The sequence below is a fragment of the Suillus discolor genome (assembly GCF_016758755.1).
Source record: "Suillus discolor strain FC423 chromosome Unknown F5147scaffold_1, whole genome shotgun sequence".
Taxonomy (NCBI): Eukaryota; Fungi; Basidiomycota; class Agaricomycetes; order Boletales; family Suillaceae; genus Suillus; species Suillus discolor.
This window is the reverse complement of record NW_024541248.1, coordinates 123281-142476: the sequence shown is the minus strand read 5'-3', so window position 1 is coordinate 142476 and position 19196 is coordinate 123281. Positions and strand designations below refer to the sequence as shown.

The 19196-nt window shown below is 48.1% G+C and overlaps 7 protein-coding genes and 1 non-coding gene across 8 annotated transcripts; 3 read left to right on the top strand and 5 right to left on the bottom strand.

Moving 5' to 3' along the window:
* Nucleotides 1-1554, bottom strand: F5147DRAFT_623808 (uncharacterized protein). The gene is made up of 3 exons (XM_041432640.1): nucleotides 1364-1554; nucleotides 1013-1313; nucleotides 1-961 (listed from the first exon to the last, which is right to left on the bottom strand). The coding sequence occupies exons 1-3, from the start codon at nucleotides 1534-1536 to the stop codon at nucleotides 164-166; spliced, it is 1272 nt and encodes a 423-aa protein (XP_041299819.1). The 5' UTR covers nucleotides 1537-1554; the 3' UTR covers nucleotides 1-163.
* A 288-nt stretch (nucleotides 1555-1842) lies between these two features.
* F5147DRAFT_785194 (uncharacterized protein) lies at nucleotides 1843-5053 on the bottom strand (the record flags this gene model as incomplete). The annotated part of the gene is made up of 6 exons (XM_041442910.1): nucleotides 1843-2308; nucleotides 2365-2659; nucleotides 2716-3340; nucleotides 3783-4461; nucleotides 4521-4862; nucleotides 4919-5053. 6 exons carry the CDS (start codon nucleotides 5051-5053, stop codon nucleotides 2204-2206), a joined length of 2181 nt encoding a protein of 726 aa, XP_041299818.1. The 3' UTR covers nucleotides 1843-2203.
* A 154-nt stretch (nucleotides 5054-5207) lies between these two features.
* F5147DRAFT_493 (Chs5p-Arf1p-binding proteins-domain-containing protein) lies at nucleotides 5208-8218 on the bottom strand. The gene is made up of 12 exons (XM_041429924.1): nucleotides 8087-8218; nucleotides 7992-8034; nucleotides 7864-7937; nucleotides 7666-7814; nucleotides 7522-7614; nucleotides 7291-7466; nucleotides 7032-7217; nucleotides 6755-6972; nucleotides 6560-6706; nucleotides 5908-6513; nucleotides 5558-5851; nucleotides 5208-5509 (listed from the first exon to the last, which is right to left on the bottom strand). The coding sequence occupies exons 1-12, from the start codon at nucleotides 8132-8134 to the stop codon at nucleotides 5342-5344; spliced, it is 2202 nt and encodes a 733-aa protein (XP_041299817.1). The 5' UTR covers nucleotides 8135-8218; the 3' UTR covers nucleotides 5208-5341.
* A 2043-nt stretch (nucleotides 8219-10261) lies between these two features.
* Nucleotides 10262-10628, bottom strand: F5147DRAFT_646948 (uncharacterized protein; the record flags this gene model as incomplete). Its single annotated transcript, XM_041433163.1, has 2 exons — nucleotides 10262-10441; nucleotides 10482-10628. The coding sequence occupies 2 exons, from the start codon at nucleotides 10626-10628 to the stop codon at nucleotides 10262-10264; spliced, it is 327 nt and encodes a 108-aa protein (XP_041299816.1).
* A 294-nt stretch (nucleotides 10629-10922) lies between these two features.
* On the top strand, nucleotides 10923-12074 carry F5147DRAFT_661996 (uncharacterized protein). Its single transcript, XM_041434749.1, has 2 exons — nucleotides 10923-11363; nucleotides 11418-12074. Exon 2 carries the CDS (start codon nucleotides 11423-11425, stop codon nucleotides 11993-11995), a length of 573 nt encoding a protein of 190 aa, XP_041299815.1. The 5' UTR covers nucleotides 10923-11363; nucleotides 11418-11422; the 3' UTR covers nucleotides 11996-12074.
* Nucleotides 12075-15220: 3146 nt separating this feature from the next.
* F5147DRAFT_t5 lies at nucleotides 15221-15304 on the top strand. The gene has a single exon. It is a non-coding gene; the product is annotated as a tRNA-Ala (tRNA).
* A 60-nt stretch (nucleotides 15305-15364) lies between these two features.
* Nucleotides 15365-16648, bottom strand: F5147DRAFT_661981 (uncharacterized protein). Its single transcript, XM_041434748.1, has 4 exons — nucleotides 16506-16648; nucleotides 16126-16446; nucleotides 15916-16066; nucleotides 15365-15865 (listed from the first exon to the last, which is right to left on the bottom strand). The coding sequence occupies exons 1-4, from the start codon at nucleotides 16641-16643 to the stop codon at nucleotides 15417-15419; spliced, it is 1059 nt and encodes a 352-aa protein (XP_041299814.1). The 5' UTR covers nucleotides 16644-16648; the 3' UTR covers nucleotides 15365-15416.
* Nucleotides 16649-16771: 123 nt separating this feature from the next.
* Nucleotides 16772-18571, top strand: F5147DRAFT_326 (phospholipase C/P1 nuclease domain-containing protein). The gene is made up of 3 exons (XM_041429234.1): nucleotides 16772-17002; nucleotides 17049-17513; nucleotides 17563-18571. Exons 1-3 carry the CDS (start codon nucleotides 16924-16926, stop codon nucleotides 18237-18239), a joined length of 1221 nt encoding a protein of 406 aa, XP_041299813.1. The 5' UTR covers nucleotides 16772-16923; the 3' UTR covers nucleotides 18240-18571.
* Nucleotides 18572-19196: the final 625 nt, after the last annotated feature.

The following is a 19196-nucleotide window of genomic DNA, read 5'->3' as shown; positions in this document are numbered from 1 at the left end:
TAACAACAGGCACAGAACAAGTTTTATTCTCCGCGAAAATCAAGAAATGACCCATAAAAAATCGAGGGATACATGTACTTCTAGACACGAGGGCGGATGGCAAAATACGGCAATTATGATCTAGAACTGTGATGATATCGGCAATGAGCCAAGGTCAGACGACTCAGGAGGTAACAACAGGGCGATACTGCTCAAATGGATGCCTATACAACCCCATCATCTTCGTCCTATGCTCTGCGGCAGCGTCCCAGATCTTGGTAAGTTTTGGGTCTCGACTGCACCACTGTCGCTGGTCCAGGAACACTGGTCGGAAACGTTTGCGTACAGGAGGCCCAGCAGGCTCCAATCGTTGTTCATCGACTTCCATAGCGGCCGACTCTTCAACTAGTCTAGATGGTTGGCTTCGCGAGCGCCGCGGGGTAGAAGGACCAGGCAATGAGGAGTGTAAGCCAATAGATACGGCAATGGGAAACGCAGGCTTTTGCTGTTCGTGGCGTGGTGTAGAATCTCCCCTAACAGCCTGTTCAAACGCAGTTATGGAATGTATGGCACTTTGTGGCCCCCTGGTACGTTTTGCAGGCGTTAAAACGCTTCCGCCAGGTTTAGAAGGTGACTCAACCCGACGTCTTTTAGTCGGGGTCTCAGGCAATAGGGTATCATCGGGATCATCGACAATACTGTGGGAGAAGACCACAGCACGTTTTAATGTGAGGGGCTTCGCTGGCGTGACATCCCGTGAGTTGGCTTTCATGGCGGATTTAGATGGAGATTTCTGTGGCGAAGTAGAAGAACGAGTCCGGAGTTTCGAAGGCGCCCCAGAAGAATTCATTTCTTGTAGCTCGGATTTGATGCGGCCAGCGACTGCATCGCACTCCTTGTCAAGGGCCTTCATGACAGATTTGAACGCAGGTAGACGGACGCCATGGTTTTGGCAGAGTGATTTTTCTTGCACCCCCTGAACCTAAAAACACGACGTGAGCAAGAGTATATTCAAAGGATATATTATGCAGACCTCCATGATCTGACATATCCAATAAAATATGGCACAAGTTACCGTACTGGCTTGATGACGCTTACGAAGCATGTCAACCTTGGGGATACTGCGTTCTGCTTCGCACATCCATTCCAAGGCCTCTTCGGCCGGCGCTACATGGTATGTGGCAATGAGCGACTTGTAATCAAGATCTCTCGTGTGTTGTTGCGCTGTCGAGCTAAGTGCTTGCCGCACAATACTCAAAGCTTTTGTAAAATCATTTTGACTGATGCAAGCGCTCGCTACCGCGGCTTTTTGTGACACTTCGTTGTTATTCAGTCTGTAGACGAGTATCAGATGCTGGAAGATGGTAACCGGAAAACGGCGCACTCTTCTGACGCGAGATACGCGCAAATTCCTGGGAGTGCACTTGAATGAGCGACGAGATATCCACTGCCAATCGCAGTCTTGACTTTTGCAAGTCGTAGAATCGTCTGTGCTTTCTCGTATGTTTCTCCCGAGCATAGCTTTACTAGGCTCTGTCTTTCAAGTGCTGCTGCCATCGCGAAGGTAGAAGAACAAGACGCGAGCGTGACAGCTGACGCGTGACATTTATTGACACTTGGAATGTGACAGTCCGGAACAATAAGCGCTGCAGCACCATTAATATTGACTAGACTCGTATCATAGAGTCTCGAGACGGACTGGTCACGAGTCTAAATATTGAAATATCGACTACTGCAGCACGCCAATATGTACAAAAAGGATAGGCACAATATAATAAGGACTGCGAACAAGCCACCAAAACTTTACAGACGTTTTTTCACCCTATCTTCAGGCAATTCGGTGCTTCTTGCCGATTGCGATTGGCCGCGCATAAGCTGTCCATCAAGCGATACATAAAACATCGATATCAAGATATGGCTGTATGGTATCATTGCAAGAAACATACTACTATGTTGCTACAGTGAGTGTGAGATATGTATGTGTATTATACTAGACTATGGAAGCCAAAATGTAACAATCGTTACGGATCTGAGAACTTCAAGGCCGAACGATGACAGCAAAATGATCAAAGCAAGTCGACAGTGCAAGTGTATGCATAATTTTGAAAGCTAGATGTGTTAGCAAGGCGGAGAAAACAACTTGAAGGTATCTGACGTCGTATTGCTCTTGCCGGAACAATTGGCGCACGATGGAGGACTTGATAGAACTTGAAGTCAGGCTCATTCATGGTATAGGAATTATTTCTGGCTCCTCAGGCTGGGGCGGTGGCCCCAGGTGTATGCGAAGAATAAGAACACCGTCCTCTAAAGCGACGGTGACATCTTCCTTCTGCCAGAAAATGCGCGCTTGAGCTGCAATAACGTAGGGGAATTTAGCTTACTCGCCTTGGTATCATGACGAACGGGAAGTATCCTGCGAAACTTGCCATACTTTCGTTCTTTGAGCGCCATCAGACCGTCTGGAAGTGGCTGTCGGGATTCTCCTGTGATTGACACCTGTTTCACACCGTTCTGGCATCTTGATAACTCGATCTTCAGGTCGCTCTTCTTCACTCCTGGAAGTTCAAACATTGCTGTGGTCACTCTACTCTCGCTGCAAAAGAAGTAATCGGCTCTGGGTATAAAAGTCGTATTGGATGGTATGGGTGGGATGATGTGGGATGGGCTGATGATGCCGGTCCTACAATAAGATCAGGAATACATCCCTTGAGTGGATGTCAATGCATGATCACTCACCTGTGTAATGAAGCAGGAGCGGGTGTTTGGGCTGTTGGCATCGACGGACCTGGTGCATAACTGCTACTTGTATGTCTCACAGGTGGATTTGATTGATTCTCTCGTCTTGGGTTCGCACTCTGGGGGCGACGATATGGATGCCCCATATTGTGTACGGGCGATGTTTTCGCTCGCACTGGTCCCACTGAATGCACACCACTAGCAGATGATGGGCCAGAAGGGGGACTAGTGCTAGCTGCCATATGACGCGTCGTGTCAACGTATATGTGAGGTCTCATTTCTTGGGACCCAGACATGACATTCTGTCTTCTTGAAGGTCCTGGCGCTGATGATACATGCAGTTGCTGTGGGACATCACTTCTGCGTTGACTCGGAACAATGGGTACGTGTTCTTGAAGCTCAATCATATGCTGTGACGTGGCGTATACATTTTGAGGCTGTTGCTGTGGATTCAAAGCGCGTTGAGCAGGCTGATGATGATCAAGTTGCTCTGGAATGTTGTTGTCGAGTTCTGTTGTCTCCCATGAATATGGTGTTGTGGGCGTTGGGGGCATTGTCATATTTCCTTGGGTGTATGGGTATTGGTAAGACATTGAAAAAAAGGGGCGATGCCCCCCGACGCGTTCTTATATACCGCGCCCATATTGCGGCGTGACTCGAAAGCTTCCGCGGATCCGAAGCGAATATGCGTCACGTCGGGAGGACCCCGCAAATCTACAGACAATGTTGCATGATAAAATGGTTATCAATTTTAATCAAGATAGCCTAGCTACCCAACCACCAGTAGAATAAGTGGGACAGAGGCCACAGAGGTTTCTGAGTGATGCCATTAAATCTTTCACTCACGTCTGGTGTTCGTAATGCTGCTCGTCTCCGTCGGTGTGCGGGGTCCTGTCACGGGCGCAAATTCCACATTTGGTACATAATAGCACAATGTTCGACCGATTTGGACGGGACCGAACATTATTACATACATGAGCTCTCCAGTAACAATGATAGCATAAAAACGGTGCTGGAAAAATCAGAAAGTGAAGCTACAAACTTTCATCTGAACGGTCCAAGTCAACCCTCCACTGTCGCAGATACATCTGATGACGTGGCTGAAATGCTTTGACTCTCACGGCGAGAGCGAGGAATCAATCGCCCTGTCTCCGCAACGCGTGCACCCCTTTCAATGCTCCCGTGTCTGCTCCGACTCCTATTATTGCTGATACCTACTGGGTCCACGAAGCGACGCTCAATGTTTCCTCGTGCGTTCGAACCGCGCCTACTTAGAGGGACCACAGGTGACAGTGAGTGGTCGCGATGCGGTATGTATGACACCACAGGCGACCCGTATGAAGAAGACAGTGATGGTGGTGGCACTGAGGGATAGGACAACATATGAGGAATAGTGAACGTTGATGGAGGATTTGACGTTAACGAAGCAGACGATGGTGGCGTCGTCATAGGCGTCCCATTACTGACATAACTTGTAGGATTTGTTCCGACAATAGGCGAGAATGGGAATGGTGACTCTGTCGAGGAAGGAGAATGCGATAACGGTGTATTGCTTTCTGACACATTGTTCGTTGGGCGCCGTATCGAAGAGGAAGGTCGAGGGATAGGGACACCATAGATTGCTTGCGAAGGCTGTGTCGCAGATGTGCTGGGCGATGATAGATTAGATACAGATCGCCGATGCGTAGGCTGCGAATACGGGTCTGCCGAGGACAGACCGACAAGGTTGTCGACTGACAGACCGAGCTTGAATATAAGAGGGCATGGTTAAAGACACACAAGACAGATCAAAAGCTGGTGCTCACCCGTCTCCTGTGTTCAAGGAGCTCTTCACGATACACTTCGTTTAACCGTGATACCCGCACATAGTCTCTTTCTGTATCGACTAGGCGGTTGCGCAATTGCTCGTTCTCTCGTCTCATGGTTTCCAGCATGACTTCTGCACTTGGAATCATAGGTTCTCGACCAGCCATAAACGTCGGAACTCCCACCCTGTTATCTGGGGAAGCGGTGATCCCATTCGTCCCAGATTGCTGTTGTTGCTGCTGCTGAAGCCGTAGTGCAGACAATTCCCGACCAAGCCTATTCACATGAGATTCCGACTCTGCTTCGAGCGCGTTTTCGAGTTGGATTTTCTCCTCACGAAGCTGTATACGTCGTGTGGAATGAGTCACTTTCAAAGAGAGAACTGACCCTTGCATACCTGCTCGAGTTTGCGGGACAATACGTTGATGATCCGTTCTTCCTCCGCTTCGTAGGCATTGATGAGATTCTCTTCTCGCTTCAGGCTACTGTTTGAGCTGGTGGTGGACAGTCGTCGAATAGGAGAGTCCCCCATGATGTCAAGCTCACTATACATCTCCTAACCACTGAAGTCTCTGATACTACGCCTTTTCAAATAAGTATGATGGGATGGCGGGCGTTGACTGAGGAAACGGAAAGAAACGTTTGTGGATTGACAACTAAACGTTCGGATGCTTAGAAAGGGAATCATGAACCTGCCACTTTTCGCCACCAATCATGTGGCCATGGCGGACATTGATCCCAAGCGAAGCGAAGTATTCACATGAATCACAATGTAGGTATCAGAACAGTACGACGGATAAAGAACAAAACTACATAGTGATTAAAAGTCATATCCCTCCACCTTAAAAGTCTTCCCATATTGAAGGTAGCTATCCATGATTTTCAGGATCGGGTCGGGTAAACCCATGCTCAGAAGAGTAAACGATATCTTGGCATGGCCATGAATTTGGCCCAACTTGAAGAAGCACCGCGCAATCAGCGTTGGATACTGTGAACAAGGTGAGCTATATCCCTATGCAAGAGGGGCATCACATACGGTCATCTCTGTGTAATCAGCATACTGGTATGCTGCTACTCGTATCGCAGCCTGGATTGTGCGTGTGATGTCTCCTTCGTCGGCATACATTTCTAATAGCTTCGCCCATGGTTTTTGGGAGTAACGCGAAGTATCCAGGCATCGCTGATAAGCTTCTTTAGCCTCCTCTTTGTGGTGTAAGCGCATGCCTAGGTCTCCGAGGATCTCCCATTCGATGCCAGTTTTCCGGTACGCAACGTGCTGTGTTTTGAAATGTGCGACTTCTGCTCGAAAGATAGTCCACACTCGCAAATCCTGGGAAGATATGTTGTTGTCAAGGAGCAAGTTGCCCATTGCGGAGTGATTCTTACCTCGTAAAGGACCATAAACAGATTATCTAGCCACCGCTCACACAGGCGCTTGTTTGTGAATGAGAACGCCTCCTGATAGGAGTTTGACGCCTGTGATGGCTCAGGCTCCTCCCCGGCAGCAGCTTGCACTGGCTTCTCGAGTGTCATGCTTTGCTCTTCCTGTTCCGCAACGCCATTACGAGTGGACTCTGCAATTTCGCGTTCCGTGTCAGATTCTGAGGACACACGGATAATCGGGATGGCGGAAACATTCAGCCCATTCTCAAATTCAGGCTTGCTCTCCGATTCCGAGAGGGGGCTTGACATCCCTCGTGTAGACGCGTCATCGTCTGCGAGAGTTGCATTCCCTGCGGTCACAGAGCCATCCTCGTGAATCACTGCGATATTTTCATTCACATCTTGTGCACTGTGGCTGGTCGCCACTTTTTGGATGTCTGCCTGGGCCTTTTGCATCCGATACTCTTCTTCCATAACAAACACTACACTCCGCGTCTTCAGCAATTCGTCCCAGCCTATATCAGAGACAAGACGTGTGAGCAAGGAATAGGCCCTCGCCCACGTTCCACGAAGACCCGGTGCAGGAAGGCGAAGGAGGGCAGGATCAGCCTGAAGAGACATGAGATGGGAATGACAATATAATAATCTCACGAACCACATCATCTTCACTTTTCGTTTTTTCAGGGAGGATGTCACCGATCTGGCGCTGGAATGGCAAGTGGACCTTTGCAGGTACAAGAGCACGGTGAGCATCACGTCCATTGAAAGTGAACATTGGACATGAGTTCAGCGTTAAAAGCGCCTGTGGTGGCGGTCAGTGAAATTGACTGCACTCAAGGAAGTTGCATACCGATTCGTAGTCCTTTGTATCGATGTATAGCTCGGTGAGCTTTTCCCAAGTAACAAATTCACTCGGTGCACAGTTAACAGCCTCTTTCGCGAGTTTCAATGCCCAGTCGGACCTGCCCTTGGAACGAAGGAAATCGCTTTGTACGTGGAGAAGGGTGTAAGAGTGTGGAGTATGCTTCATGGCAGCAGACATGATCTGGACTGCCTTTACTTCCTCATCTTGTCATAAAATATGTCAGGCGAGACAGTATCTTGGAAAGAGGGAGAAACAAGCGCACTCATTCCAATGTAACTTCTTGCCAGGAGCGAGGCAATTTCCGGCTCTCGTGCAGCTAGTTTCTCGAATAAATTAGCTGCTGGCTGACAGCGGCCACTGTTGCTGAAGTACTTCATTACACCAGCAGTCAAGTGGTTAGAAACCACAGTAGCAACCTGTATCTCAGGATCTGACCCGACCTGCCAGCCTACATTGCGATCAGTTTCTTGAACAAGCAACAAGCAACAAACAACAAACAAAGCGAAAGGTGAAGCACTCACCCTTCATAAACAAGGCCTCAGCGGCCTGTAGAAATCGGAGTTCGCCTTCGATTGTAGTGATAGGATCAAGCTTGCGGTAAGCTTCCAGCCAGTAAGTCGGGTCGTCGGAGTAGAGGATAGCCCGAAGCAGCGCAGAGAGGTATGTTTCTTGCCATATTTCTGGAGTCGCTTCGTGTCTAGAGTCCACAAACACAATCAATGACTCGATACGTGCTATGATAAAATACGCACCGCTCGCCACGAAGGTCCACAACATAGGCAACGACACCTCCAGGGATCTTCACATCTACACGGATATCGACGCGAGAAAACGCGTTGAAACAACTTTAACAAAGTGTTCAGCATATATGGAGGTAAACAGTCATGAGAACAAACCAATAACAGCCATTCCTAACTTTCCATGCTGTACTCTTCGAAAACCAAGCAGAGTTGTCCTCGATAGAGTATGTGAGAGAATTGATGTAGGCGGCGAGGGATGCTGAAGAGGACGCATCCACTCCAGACACAAAATGATATGAGCCAATCTAACTGATAATCAGCATAGCGCCGCAGATCCTAGATGTTGGAACTCACATCGCGTTGTCCAGTACGTCCTGTACTCTTCACAATATGACAGAGGTCTGGGGGGCCAAGTTCACGGAATGTCGCTATGATACATTGTCAATGTTTCAATAAGTAAGGCAAGAACATGCTTGACTGACAAAGGCTTTCGGTCCTTGCTGTTAAAGCTTCTCCAAGTTCAACCTGAAACAAAGTAAGCCTGACATTGGTACGCAGCTATGAGAATTATGCCAACCTCGAACAGCTCTGGGACGTCTTTGAAGGACGCCGTTGCGTCCGCCATGATGATCGACGTCTATTCAAAGTAAGTTGTGCCGTCAATTGACGTGCCTGCCACCTGCGCAATATCAAGCTTTCAAGGATGATGTTGCAACGTTGAAGCTTTGAAGACGCGCCATATTTGTTCCTAAGGCTGTTGCCAAACAACGCCTGTGGCTGTGCCACCATGCTCTAGATGGAAAGTTTCATCAAGTCATATTAAAATCATGATATCGTGATTGAGATGTTGATGGGCGGACCCACCCACCCAGTCCCTTAAGTGCAACACGACTACAGTATATCTTAAAATAAAAATCTTCAGGACAACGACTATCTTCCTAGGCCTTCTGAGCATCCGAGTCAAGGTTCATCCACTTGAATCTGACTCCGCAAAACCAGGGGTACCTTACAATCGCTCCCAACATGGATTCATTGCCTACACCAGTAACCGTTTCCGCTTGATCAACTGTTGTTGCACGTTTTGACACACTACCCGATGGGTACTGTATCCTGTTCGGCACCGTACAACTTGCCCCCAAATGTGCAGGTGCTGTTAATGTCGACATTCCTTAATACACTCCTATATGTGGTGTGTATATGAGTGTGCTGATACTTCTTTATGTAGGGTTCGCACAGACGAATTGTCCCGAAATTCGATTACTTCAAGTGGGTGACTCGATGACCTGGAATGTTGCAACCATAGAAAAATGAAGTTGCTTACGAACGCCATTATGATACATGCGCAATTCCAAGACAGCCATGATATCGACGAATTACCCTCGACCGAGATGCTTCTGGAGCTTGCAAGAAATGTGCAGAACAGAGCCGTAGATAGAGATGTGTATGCGGGTGCACTGCTAAATAGCTTTGAGGTGGGCCTCGTCGCGCTACAATCAGACTATCCGTCATTTCAGGATGCACTAATTCTGGAGATAGCACAAGACATTCGAGAATAATTATAACTCGATCAAAAATCAATCATGCAGCGCCTGGCACATGATAATTAGGATGAGAATTTTGGCAAAAGAACTGGTGTGAACCTCACTTGGTCTCTGGGGACTCATGGTAGGTGGCGCTCACAACCATCCGCGATGGCAATCCTTTGAACGCAGGGCTCGCGTAGCATCTGCGGTGAGGGCTCGCCGAGGCTAGCGACCATGTTGCACCGGTATTTGTGTGGTGCAGTATTCCGATGATGATGAACTTGAGAGGAGGTTGGCGAAGGGAAGAACTTAAACCAGTGGGCCAGGAGGCTGGTAGGAGAAGCTCAAAGTAAATATCAGTCATGACTCATAAACAGAGTGCTGGAAGTAGTGCTCCTCCACAACAGAATTGGTGACGAGTTTGAGACGTCAGAGGGGAAAACTTCGGCTGCATCTGGCGCATCAGGAGGCCTTGGGAGGAGGCTCGATGAAGGGGTAACATTGCAGTAAGCTATATGCATGCGTTCTAAGGACTGACATGGTGGTACTATGCTCAGGCTGGAGTAGCTGCTCGACACACAGGTAACATGCAGGATAGATGGTCAAATTCGAGCGCTGAAAAGCACCAAGTATCTATTTAATGCGATGGGACACATTCTGCAGCAGCTGTGGAGACATTTTCACACTCTGGTATGATAATCTGGATTATCTAGCGTACAGGAACTTGGAAGTCACCCAACACACGCACCTCTGCAGAAAGAATCTGAAAGACACCAAAAATCCCTCCAAAGTCCACCTCGATCGCGTCCAATGCTAAAGGCGGTCACAGTGTTTCCCGATAAACGACGGATGGTTGCAACTTGCGGGCTCTGAGGACAAGGTGCTTCGTGTATCACGTGATGGGCAAATGATAGCAAGCGGTGACTCTAACTTAGACTCTAACGGAGAGGTCATCGTCTGGCACGGAGAGACTGGGAAACCGCTCAACTTGCTGGGATGTCCAGGGTGTGCGTTTGGGCCTCAGTCAGCTCAATTATTATTTGTTACCACTTCCTGCAACCTAGCTAAGACGATCGATCTGTATTTCATCAATTTTGATGCCATAATATACACTTTATGCTCGTTTGATGCTCAGACTGGCATGTTTGACCTCCAAGGTTATGCCTCTGGCCCTCCCTCGTATCCGGCATTTCCCGAGCGGGCACCCCATTTTGATTAAGCGACAACAATCAGTATTCAAAAAATGGATCCGCAACAGTGACCCAAGGCAAATCTTCATCATTCAGTCCACTCTCTTCTAACACCTGCTTCTTCACTTCACGGTCCGCATCCAACTCCCTGACGCGATAGAAACGGGACACCGTCGACTTGGGATCTTCTCTGCGCCTTCGGGCCAATACGATGACTGGCTGCATGCTCCCTCGAGGATAGTCGGTGGCGACGGCCCACAGATAATCGATTTTTCTCTCTGAACCAGAAATTGAGCTCGGTAGCAAGGAACTCGTCTGGCGAATGCTGGTATGGGTGGTCTTGCTTCTTTAACCATGCGCGCGCTTGCTCGAAGCTGAACACCCAGCCGGCTATTTTGAGCACCATTCTGGAGAGGAAAATATCGTAAGCCATGCATAGGCAATAAAGTACCTCATGAACGTACGGCTTGTCAGAAAAGAAATATAAGATCAAGTTGGGAGACTTTGGTTTAGACTGTGACGTTAGGTGGCGACTCACAACGCGCCTATTAAACCAAACCATAAAGGGTCACGTGCTTGCCACCGTGTAACTCAATATGATCAGATCATTGATCATTGATCTATCGGACGAACATGATTGGGAGGTTCTTCGAAATTTCTACCGCCGAGGGCATTGTTCTTGAATCTTCAGGATTTCTTTAATTTCAGGGTGGGCCCTTTAAGTTCTCTGATCCGATTGTCGCACTACCTGTTCTGCCACTATCAGCCGGAGGTGACCAACTTCAATATCAGCCTGGACATTGTCTTTCGAGCACCGTCAGGCTCTGATCCGGTTGTCGCATTAGTAGGTGGATAATTATCGTATGTTTTGAAAATCGTTTAGCATTGTTCCTCAAGCCGAGGCCCCATTCGGAACTCAAAGTTAGTTACCCGCCTGTTTGCCGATCAGTGGGCGGCCAACATTTGTGGTACATTTTTTCAACTATCGCGTCCCACATACCACCACGAATGCTTCTTGTAACCATAGCTGCTGATTGCGTGACCACAACTGCCTAATGGAAGCTCCTAGCTGAGTATCTTAAAAGACGTGTTCTTCTTACTTATTGAACGGTCATCCAACATATCATAACTTTCTCCCCCAGTGAGTCAATGTATACTTCGTTCTGAGTTCTGACCGTGAACACAATATTCTTAGCCACCATGCCAAAAGTTCCTGCTTGGAAGCAGCGTTTGCACGAGTTGCATCTCAATCCCCCTCGTTATGAAGCATCGTGGTACGGGCCACTCGATAAACTCGCCAATCACGTTTTCGCGGCAGATTGCTTCATGGTCAAGCCGCAGCCAAAAATCAGGCGTAGTGCTCTTCCCGATGATGGAGACGATAATCAGCCGTTTGAAGATGAAGGATTATCTTTAGACTCCACGGGCACTCCAGTTACCCGTGACTCCTACTTCGAGCCGGACTTCATTATCGTCCATGTGGGTGATAACCGAGACATTCCATTGGTGTGTATCGAGGTAAAGAAGGAGGGAGGGACATATCAATCGGCGGGCGCCCAGTTGCATGAATACATCGAGGTTTTGGCTTCGAAGGATCCCCATGATGAATTTGTGGCTATCCTTGTACTTGGCGGGAAATTCTATTGTTACAGTATCCATGGGAGGCGGGCACCGACTCCAGGTGGAGACGGTTGGGAGACAGCGGACAATTTAGAAGGAGTTTTTGAAAAAGTAGCCAAAGGTGTGTTAGGAGGGAAAAGGAAACACCGCTGAGCATAACGTTGACTGTATAGTAAGACCGTAGCGGTATTGTGTCTTTTTAGCTATTGACCACCCAATGCATTACCATTGCTAGAACCTAAAGTAAGATAAATTTAACAGGAGCAGATTTGTATCCATTCAAGCCGCGACAATGGCATTTGGAGTCCCAAAATTCTATTATTTCAAGTGGGTGACTCAATGACAACTAATTTATGGCCTGGAAGCGTTGGATATACTGCAATCATAGGAAAACGGATTTGCTTAGCGTGAACGCCATATACACGTGCGACTCCATGACAGTCATAAAATCGACAAATTCAAACCCTGGACCGAGATGCTTCTGGGGTTTGGAAAAGATGTTCCTATATGCGCAGGTGAGATGCTGAGTCTCGAGAAGTATCGGAATGTCAGAAAAAAACCACCTTTGTAAGTGACCTTCAGATAAAACTGCGAGACAAGACTGCGGCAGATCCTTTGAACACCATTGCGCTTCGAGCCAGGAGAGGGGATGACAATTCCGAAAAACCTTAAATATCGGTCGAGCATTGGAGCCCGCGAGAGATGGAAGGGGCCAGCTTCGTCATGCATACTCGAAAGCGTCAGGAGCTGAATAACTTCGTCCTCGTATTTCTTCTGTGAAAATCGCAAATGCGGCCATAGCGTGATCGATTGATCTCTATGTCTGGTAGAAGATGACTCTGCTGGAATAGGGAAGTGCAAATGTCATTGTTAGTCAATATCTGCGCCGTCTAACGACACGTGGTAGTAACGCCCTCCCCAGAAGTGTTGAGTGGTATCTTGCATACGAGTGGGCGCATTTCTTCCGTCTGCATGGCTTTACGAATGTGCTCTTCCGAGTGACTCGCGAACGAGGTGTGGATCACGGTTCACGGAGAGCTTATGTAGTCGAGCAGGGAAACGAGAACGGCAATAGTTTCGGTATCGCATTCATCAAGGGCATCGAAACAAACGCTAAAGCCGGACACTCGCGCAGACCTCTCATCCTTTCGGCTACAGTGAATATGACAGTAAACTTTTCGACGCCCACCGTAGGTCCGCAACATGCAGCCAAATCATTCGACTCTGCTCCTCGTCATCCAGCAATTCACGAATGTAGTTGAGAAGGGTCTCCCGAGTACCATCCAAACATCTCGGACGTGTTCAACACCCTTGACAGCGACCTAGGATAACTTCTTCCAAGTTCCTTCAGATGATCGAGACACTGTGAATAAGGTCCCTGGTCAGATAACAAGACGTAGATTAGGAGAATAAAATACAGAGATTGATGATAAGTCATGACACGGAATATGCAATAGAATGAGCCCCGAGACAACTCAAGGAAGTACTACGTAGTCACTGTTGGTTTCGACAGTGCGGTAAGGAATTATATGAGCGATAGCTGTTAGGTACCTCTTGAGCGAGAAGAAGGGAATGAGAGCCACGCTAACGTATATTGCACGCACGAGGAGGATGGAGACAATTTTCGGCGACGTGACCCCCCCGGAAGAAGAAGACGAAGGAAAGTAGAGACCACCATCAACCCGAGCGCCTGAAGAAAGCCTCCACCGTTCCCGCGCAAGCTGGAACCATTGCTTAGAGTACACACCACACAAACTCCAGTAGAACGCCGCAACAGTACGTATGTAGTGTCCATCATAGGGCTTCGCCCCAAAGTACGATAACCAAGGATTCAAAAAAAAATGAGCGATAGCTATCTTAAACTTTGGGGCAACATACAGATGTTCATACTAAGTCTGAACTTGATCATGTGAGCTCGGGTAAGCTGTAGAGGTGTTTGAGTGGTGAAAAGACATGTCTAGGAAGGTGAAATCGATGGTGATGAACTGGATAGATATTCAGGCGATTGAGCAGTAAAATGACAACTCGTAAGAGCTGCTTGAGTTCGGATGGGTGGGTTTGCCGATCGAATTCAGAAAGGTTGGATAGTGGTGATATGTAGAATCGCGGACTGGTATTCTTCAAACGTCAAGACTCAACACGCCGCCCCCGAGTGGCAACGAGAGATAAAAGCGCAAAAACTCCAGCGCGGTACAAGAACTCTGAGGCCTGAGGCCTAAGGACCAAGTTGTGCGTCCCGACTGCAGTATCCCGCCAACTTCAACCTACAACTTCACCAGAATGTTGGCGGTCTGGGCCAAATTTGAAAGTCGACAGCAGCTCCCTGCAGCGGAGTTTGAACCCCGCTTGATCCATGCCAATCCTTAATCCCGCCCACGGGGCGTAACAACATCCCGGGAATATTGGAATGCCGCATGTTCATGGTCCGCATCAACTCTGCCCGCCCACCCCGCTGGCTGCTCATGTTCTTTCGTACTTGTCAGGAGGCTAGCACATTGCAAGGACAGGCCGAGATCAATATGTAGCATAGCAACAGGCTCACTGTGTTGCTACATGGGAGAAAAAGGCTCTCGATGTCCATGGCAAGTAAGTCTTTGGCACTGTTGCACACAGTGAGCAAACGTGAGACACAGTGACGGATACAGTACACCGCTTAGAGATGCCGATAGCCTGCTGTGTCCCAGACTTTGTCCCGAACCGGCCAACATCTTTCAGAGATCTCCTCAACTTTACATATATAAAACAACATACAAACAATCCTTCTGCTACAATTTCATTCACGTCGAGACTCAGTACATCGACGTTAATTCATGAAGAACGGCTCCACAACAGTGGACCCAAGGTAGATCTTCATCACTCAGTCCAGTCTCCTCCATCACCTGCTTCTTCACTTCACGGTCTGCATCCAACTCTCTGACACGATAGTAGTGGGGCACCATCAACTTGGGATCTTCCCTGCGCCTTCGAACTAAGACGATGACTGCGTGCCGGCTCCCTCGAGAGTAGTCGGTACCGATGGCCTACAGATAATCCATATTTCTCTCTCTGAACCAATAGTTGAGATCGGTGGCATGAAAGTCGACCGGCAAGTGCTGGTATTGCTGTCCTTACTTCTCTAACCATGTGCGCACTTGCTCGAAGCTGAACACCCAGCCAGCTATTTTGAACACATCCTGGAATGGGGCTGATATAAGCTTTTGCACGCAACAATAAAGAACGTACAATAGGTCTCTAGCAATAGCCAGGTTCTGACAGAATGAAGTCAATCGTTCTTTTTGAATTGTCAGTGACGGTTAGAATGTAGAAAGGAATAATGCTCGATGTAGATCTAGGTCACTGTAATAGGTAATAGGTACCCAAGATCGAATGAAGTTCGTCGGGCATATGGTGTAGCTGGTTATCACATCCGCTTAGCATGGCGCTGACTGCGGGGGGTCTCCGGTTCGAGTCCGGATTTGTCCACATTTTTTGCTTATCACAATTATATCGAGTTTCGTTGTCCCAGTCATATTATCCTCATCGACATATGAATCATGCTTCGTTTCATTTCGCGGGTAAGGATCAAATAACATCGTCAATTCCATGTGATACTCATTACCCTCCTTTCGACGCCTTGTGTTTTCTCCCATACAGTCTTAACCGTGCCTCCTTCATCCGAACCTTGTACACATCGCACAAACTCTGTTACTCCGCCACCCACACCAAAGTAGAGCACTTTTGCGGCTACAAGACAGAGGTAATCGTCTACACCTTTGGGGCCTTCGGCCTTGCAAGCACCGCGCATAATAGCAGTAAGGCTCGGAAGAGATTCCATACGGTATATGGTCTCGGATGTCAGCACCAGGTTGTAGCTCCCACATAGGTCGAATGTATCCCATGAGCCAGAGAAAAAACGTAATTCGACACCGTAGGTCATCAAGGATTGATGGAATGCATCTTTGAGACTTTCCGATATATCCAACTCCAAAGGAGAGTCTGCCTGCTCCTCTGATTTGCGGTACGTCTCTGCTGCCTCTGACAGATCTGTATCTCGAGTGAGACGCGTAGAAAGAAAATATCCAAATTTTACGAACACCAGGTCAGAATAATATTGGGAATAGTCACCAATTCCAACACGGAGGCGTTATAGTCCTGGAGGTGGATATGTGTCTGATTCTGAGAAGGTGGGGAGGAGAATATTCGATGAAGAATGTACAGCGACGGTATTGATGTGCCACATCCGATCTGTGAAAAGATTAATGAGCTGCATCATACTATCAGAGTTCAGAGAAATGGATGCTCACCTCTAGCACACGCTTGCCGCTTACATCAAACTGTGAGCTTATACCATCCAGATAGCTGGCAAGATCGAGACTGCATTCCCAAGTCTTCAAGCCGCCCTCGTAGACAAGAGGGACAAGGTCAGAGGGTGCGTCCAAAAAGTGCAATGCAGACCGTGCATCAGTGATAGACGGTTGTTCCAATGCATCCGGGTCATCGACATTTTGTGAGATCAATTGAAACCTCGCATCGAACAGATCACGGCGTGGAAGTGAAAGTTCAGCTCCGCTGGCAAGTGGGATCGTGATTGGAGAGTAAGAAATTTTGGACGGTAGGCTGTTTAACTAATCCTTGCGCCCAGATCAGTTTTTACAGAACGAAGATAAGCGGTAATCAGACGTACCGCGTCCGTGAGAAAAAGCTCTGTGAACACGTCTGGGACGACCGCCTGCACAGAAGCGGGCCCATGATTTTGTGTTGTGTGATTTACATCTGTACTTTGTTCAGTATCGTCCTCCACATCGAAGTTGAATTTGAACATTTTCAATTGTGATGAAATCAAATGAGATCTGTATGATAAGGTTCGAGTCGCTATAGCACATGTGGCTGTGTCGCAGACTATTATTGTATTTCCGTTGATTTCCGTATTGTTTCCTTATCCTCGGACCTCTTGTCTTTCACTACACCCTGACTATTATTACTAAAGCTGTCACCTTATCTGTGGAAGCCCCATTCAGTCCCCCTCTGACTGCGCGCTCTGCGGCATTTCTGGATATAAGAAGTGTCACATCCCGTATCCATTTGCTTTTACATCCCCCACCATGCGCTTTTCACGGGTATCGCTCATTCTTGCCGCAGGGTCCACTATTATACCATCCGTCAGTGCATGGGGAGCAGTAGGTGAGTATGGCAGTATGTCGTGTCTGAAAAGTCTAACTTTTCATAGGTCATGAAATCATCGCGACAGTCGCTCAGATGCATCTGCATCCTTCGGTCATGCCCATCCTGTGCGACATCTTGAATTACAAAGGGAACTGCCATCTCGCTCCGGTCGCTGCCTGGGCAGACAGGATTCGTGGTTTGCCACAGTACAGGTGGACAGGCCCTCTGCACTACATCGGTGCAACGGATGACTATCCTAGTGAGACTTGCGCTTTCCCAGGAGAGAGAGGCTGGGAGGGTAGAAGGAATATCAATGTGCTTAGCGGCATAAGGAACACCACAAATACTCTGGAGAGTTACATGGGCCTGCGCAAAGCAGGTTTGACCACTGAGAACGATGAAGATGCGGCGCAGGTCGCACTCAAGTTTCTCATTCACTTCGTTGGGGATATGCACATGCCATTGCACCTCACAGGACGTGACCGAGGAGGGAACGGAATCAAAGTCTCATTCGACAGTCGTGTGACAAGTCAGTTGTTCCCGCTCTTATCTTTCCTTGTTCTTATCATCTGCGACAGACCTTCACTCCCTGTGGGACGGCCTCCTCATAGCCAAAAGAATTCGCACAATACCCTCCAATTATACTCGCCCTCTGCCACTTCCCGACGTCGAGAGTCAGCTTCGGGGCACCATCTACGACCCTTATATCCGTCGTGTTGTCTGGGAAGGCATCACGGGCAGGTACGAGGACGAGCTCGACTCGTGGCTTACGTGTCCCGCCGAACCGTCCGTCCAACCCCTGCAAACTCACTGGGAGCAATGGCTATCTTGGACTTTTGGGCGTCGCATAGGGTCTTGGATTGTGGGGTCGCATCTTACAGATGGAGGTTTGAACACCGATGATGAAACCTTGTGTCCATACCATTGGGCAGCTCCCATTCACGCTCTGAACTGCCAGATCGTCTTCCCGAAGGCACTAGATGAACCGCCATACAACCATGTTTCCTTCTCTGGAAGTACCGATGATCATGCCTGCAACTCATCCAATCAAAGTCTTGAAGTCCACTGGCTTTCTAGGCCGAGGAAGAATCCATACCTCGAACTCGACACGCCCGAGTATTCCGGGGCAATCGAGGATGCATGGATTGTGGAGAAGTTGATGTCTCAGGGTGGTATCAGGCTTGCAGCTGTCCTCAATTGGCTCTTCGCGGATATGGATGACTCGACTCCTTTGAATAGAACTTATATCTTGTAATTCTAAGCGTAACTTGTACTACATACTATAGAACACGCCCCGCGATAGTCAGTCATATGCAAAACATAATATATTTCACTGGCACAACAAACATGTCTCGTATAGAAGTACATAAAAATCCGAAGTTATAGTCAACCTAAAGCGTAACAGTAAGCAAGGTGTTCAACAGAACCTCACAAGATGAATCAGAAAAGCCGATGTTTTCTTGTCCCCCGTAAAGCATCGCCCGTGGACCAACGCACATGAATCAAGACGAAGCATACACGCATCTCTTGCGAACAAGAGCGATCGAACGAACGCGCAACTACGGGAGACTCAAAGAATGGATGAACTTGATTTCGTCCTGCAGATACGGATGTACAAAACTCTAGTGAACAGTACTCACCCTTCCACAATGAGCGCGTCACGAACGACCAGTGTATTCATCTGTAACAGCAGTAGTTAGCATGTTGTTCTTTCCGTAAATCGAGAGAAAAGCTGATCAGGATTGAAAATTTTTGGTAAAAGGTTGTCCACAAGAGATTGTGTCTCTTTCGGAAGCAGAACTGATTGTATCATCACAAAAAAAGGTGCACAAAAGCTCCAGCATCGAGAAATTTTGTTGCTCACCTTGATCCGGTTGATTCATACGACTGGGAGAGGGGAGAGCGAGTAAACCACGAACATGCTGTCATGGCATAAGAAAATTGCGAGCAGAAACTGTATAGATGTTTTTGAGTCTCCGCTAGACTCCGCTTTAAGATCAAGCTCGGCAAGCGAGCTTATTTTTTTCATGAACCTTCACCATCGTGCACACGGCGTGTCACGTAGGCTGGTCAAGGTAAGCCTCACGACCTACTTTTCCAAATGATGATACTTTCCATCCTCGAGTCGGCGACGGTCTCCAATGAGCCATCACTCGTAACATGCATCACCAACTGATTCTCATCTTCATCTTCCGTGTTCATCTGCATCAGT

Coding starts and splice junctions, on each gene's coding strand:
- F5147DRAFT_623808 (XM_041432640.1), bottom strand. CDS start 1,536: ATGGCAGCAGCACTTGAAAGACAGAGCCTAGTAAAGCTATGCTCGGGA. Junction 1,314..1,363: donor GCGTATCTCGCGTCAGAAGA/GTGCGCCGTTTT, acceptor ACTCGTCTACAG/ACTGAATAACAACGAAGTGT. Junction 962..1,012: donor GGATATGTCAGATCATGGAG/GTCTGCATAATA, acceptor TCGTGTTTTTAG/GTTCAGGGGGTGCAAGAAAA.
- F5147DRAFT_661981 (XM_041434748.1), bottom strand. CDS start 16,643: ATGTTCAAATTCAACTTCGATGTGGAGGACGATACTGAACAAAGTACA. Junction 16,447..16,505: donor AGCTTTTTCTCACGGACGCG/GTACGTCTGATT, acceptor CGCAAGGATTAG/TTAAACAGCCTACCGTCCAA. Junction 15,866..15,915: donor CAATATTATTCTGACCTGGT/GTTCGTAAAATT, acceptor CTCGAGATACAG/ATCTGTCAGAGGCAGCAGAG.
- F5147DRAFT_493 (XM_041429924.1), bottom strand. CDS start 8,134: ATGGCGGACGCAACGGCGTCCTTCAAAGACGTCCCAGAGCTGTTCGAG. Junction 8,035..8,086: donor ACGTCCCAGAGCTGTTCGAG/GTTGGCATAATT, acceptor ACTTTGTTTCAG/GTTGAACTTGGAGAAGCTTT. Junction 6,707..6,754: donor ATACAAAGGACTACGAATCG/GTATGCAACTTC, acceptor CCGCCACCACAG/GCGCTTTTAACGCTGAACTC.
- F5147DRAFT_661996 (XM_041434749.1), top strand. CDS start 11,423: ATGCCAAAAGTTCCTGCTTGGAAGCAGCGTTTGCACGAGTTGCATCTC.
- F5147DRAFT_326 (XM_041429234.1), top strand. CDS start 16,924: ATGCGCTTTTCACGGGTATCGCTCATTCTTGCCGCAGGGTCCACTATT. Junction 17,003..17,048: donor CAGTGCATGGGGAGCAGTAG/GTGAGTATGGCA, acceptor AACTTTTCATAG/GTCATGAAATCATCGCGACA. Junction 17,514..17,562: donor ATTCGACAGTCGTGTGACAA/GTCAGTTGTTCC, acceptor CATCTGCGACAG/ACCTTCACTCCCTGTGGGAC.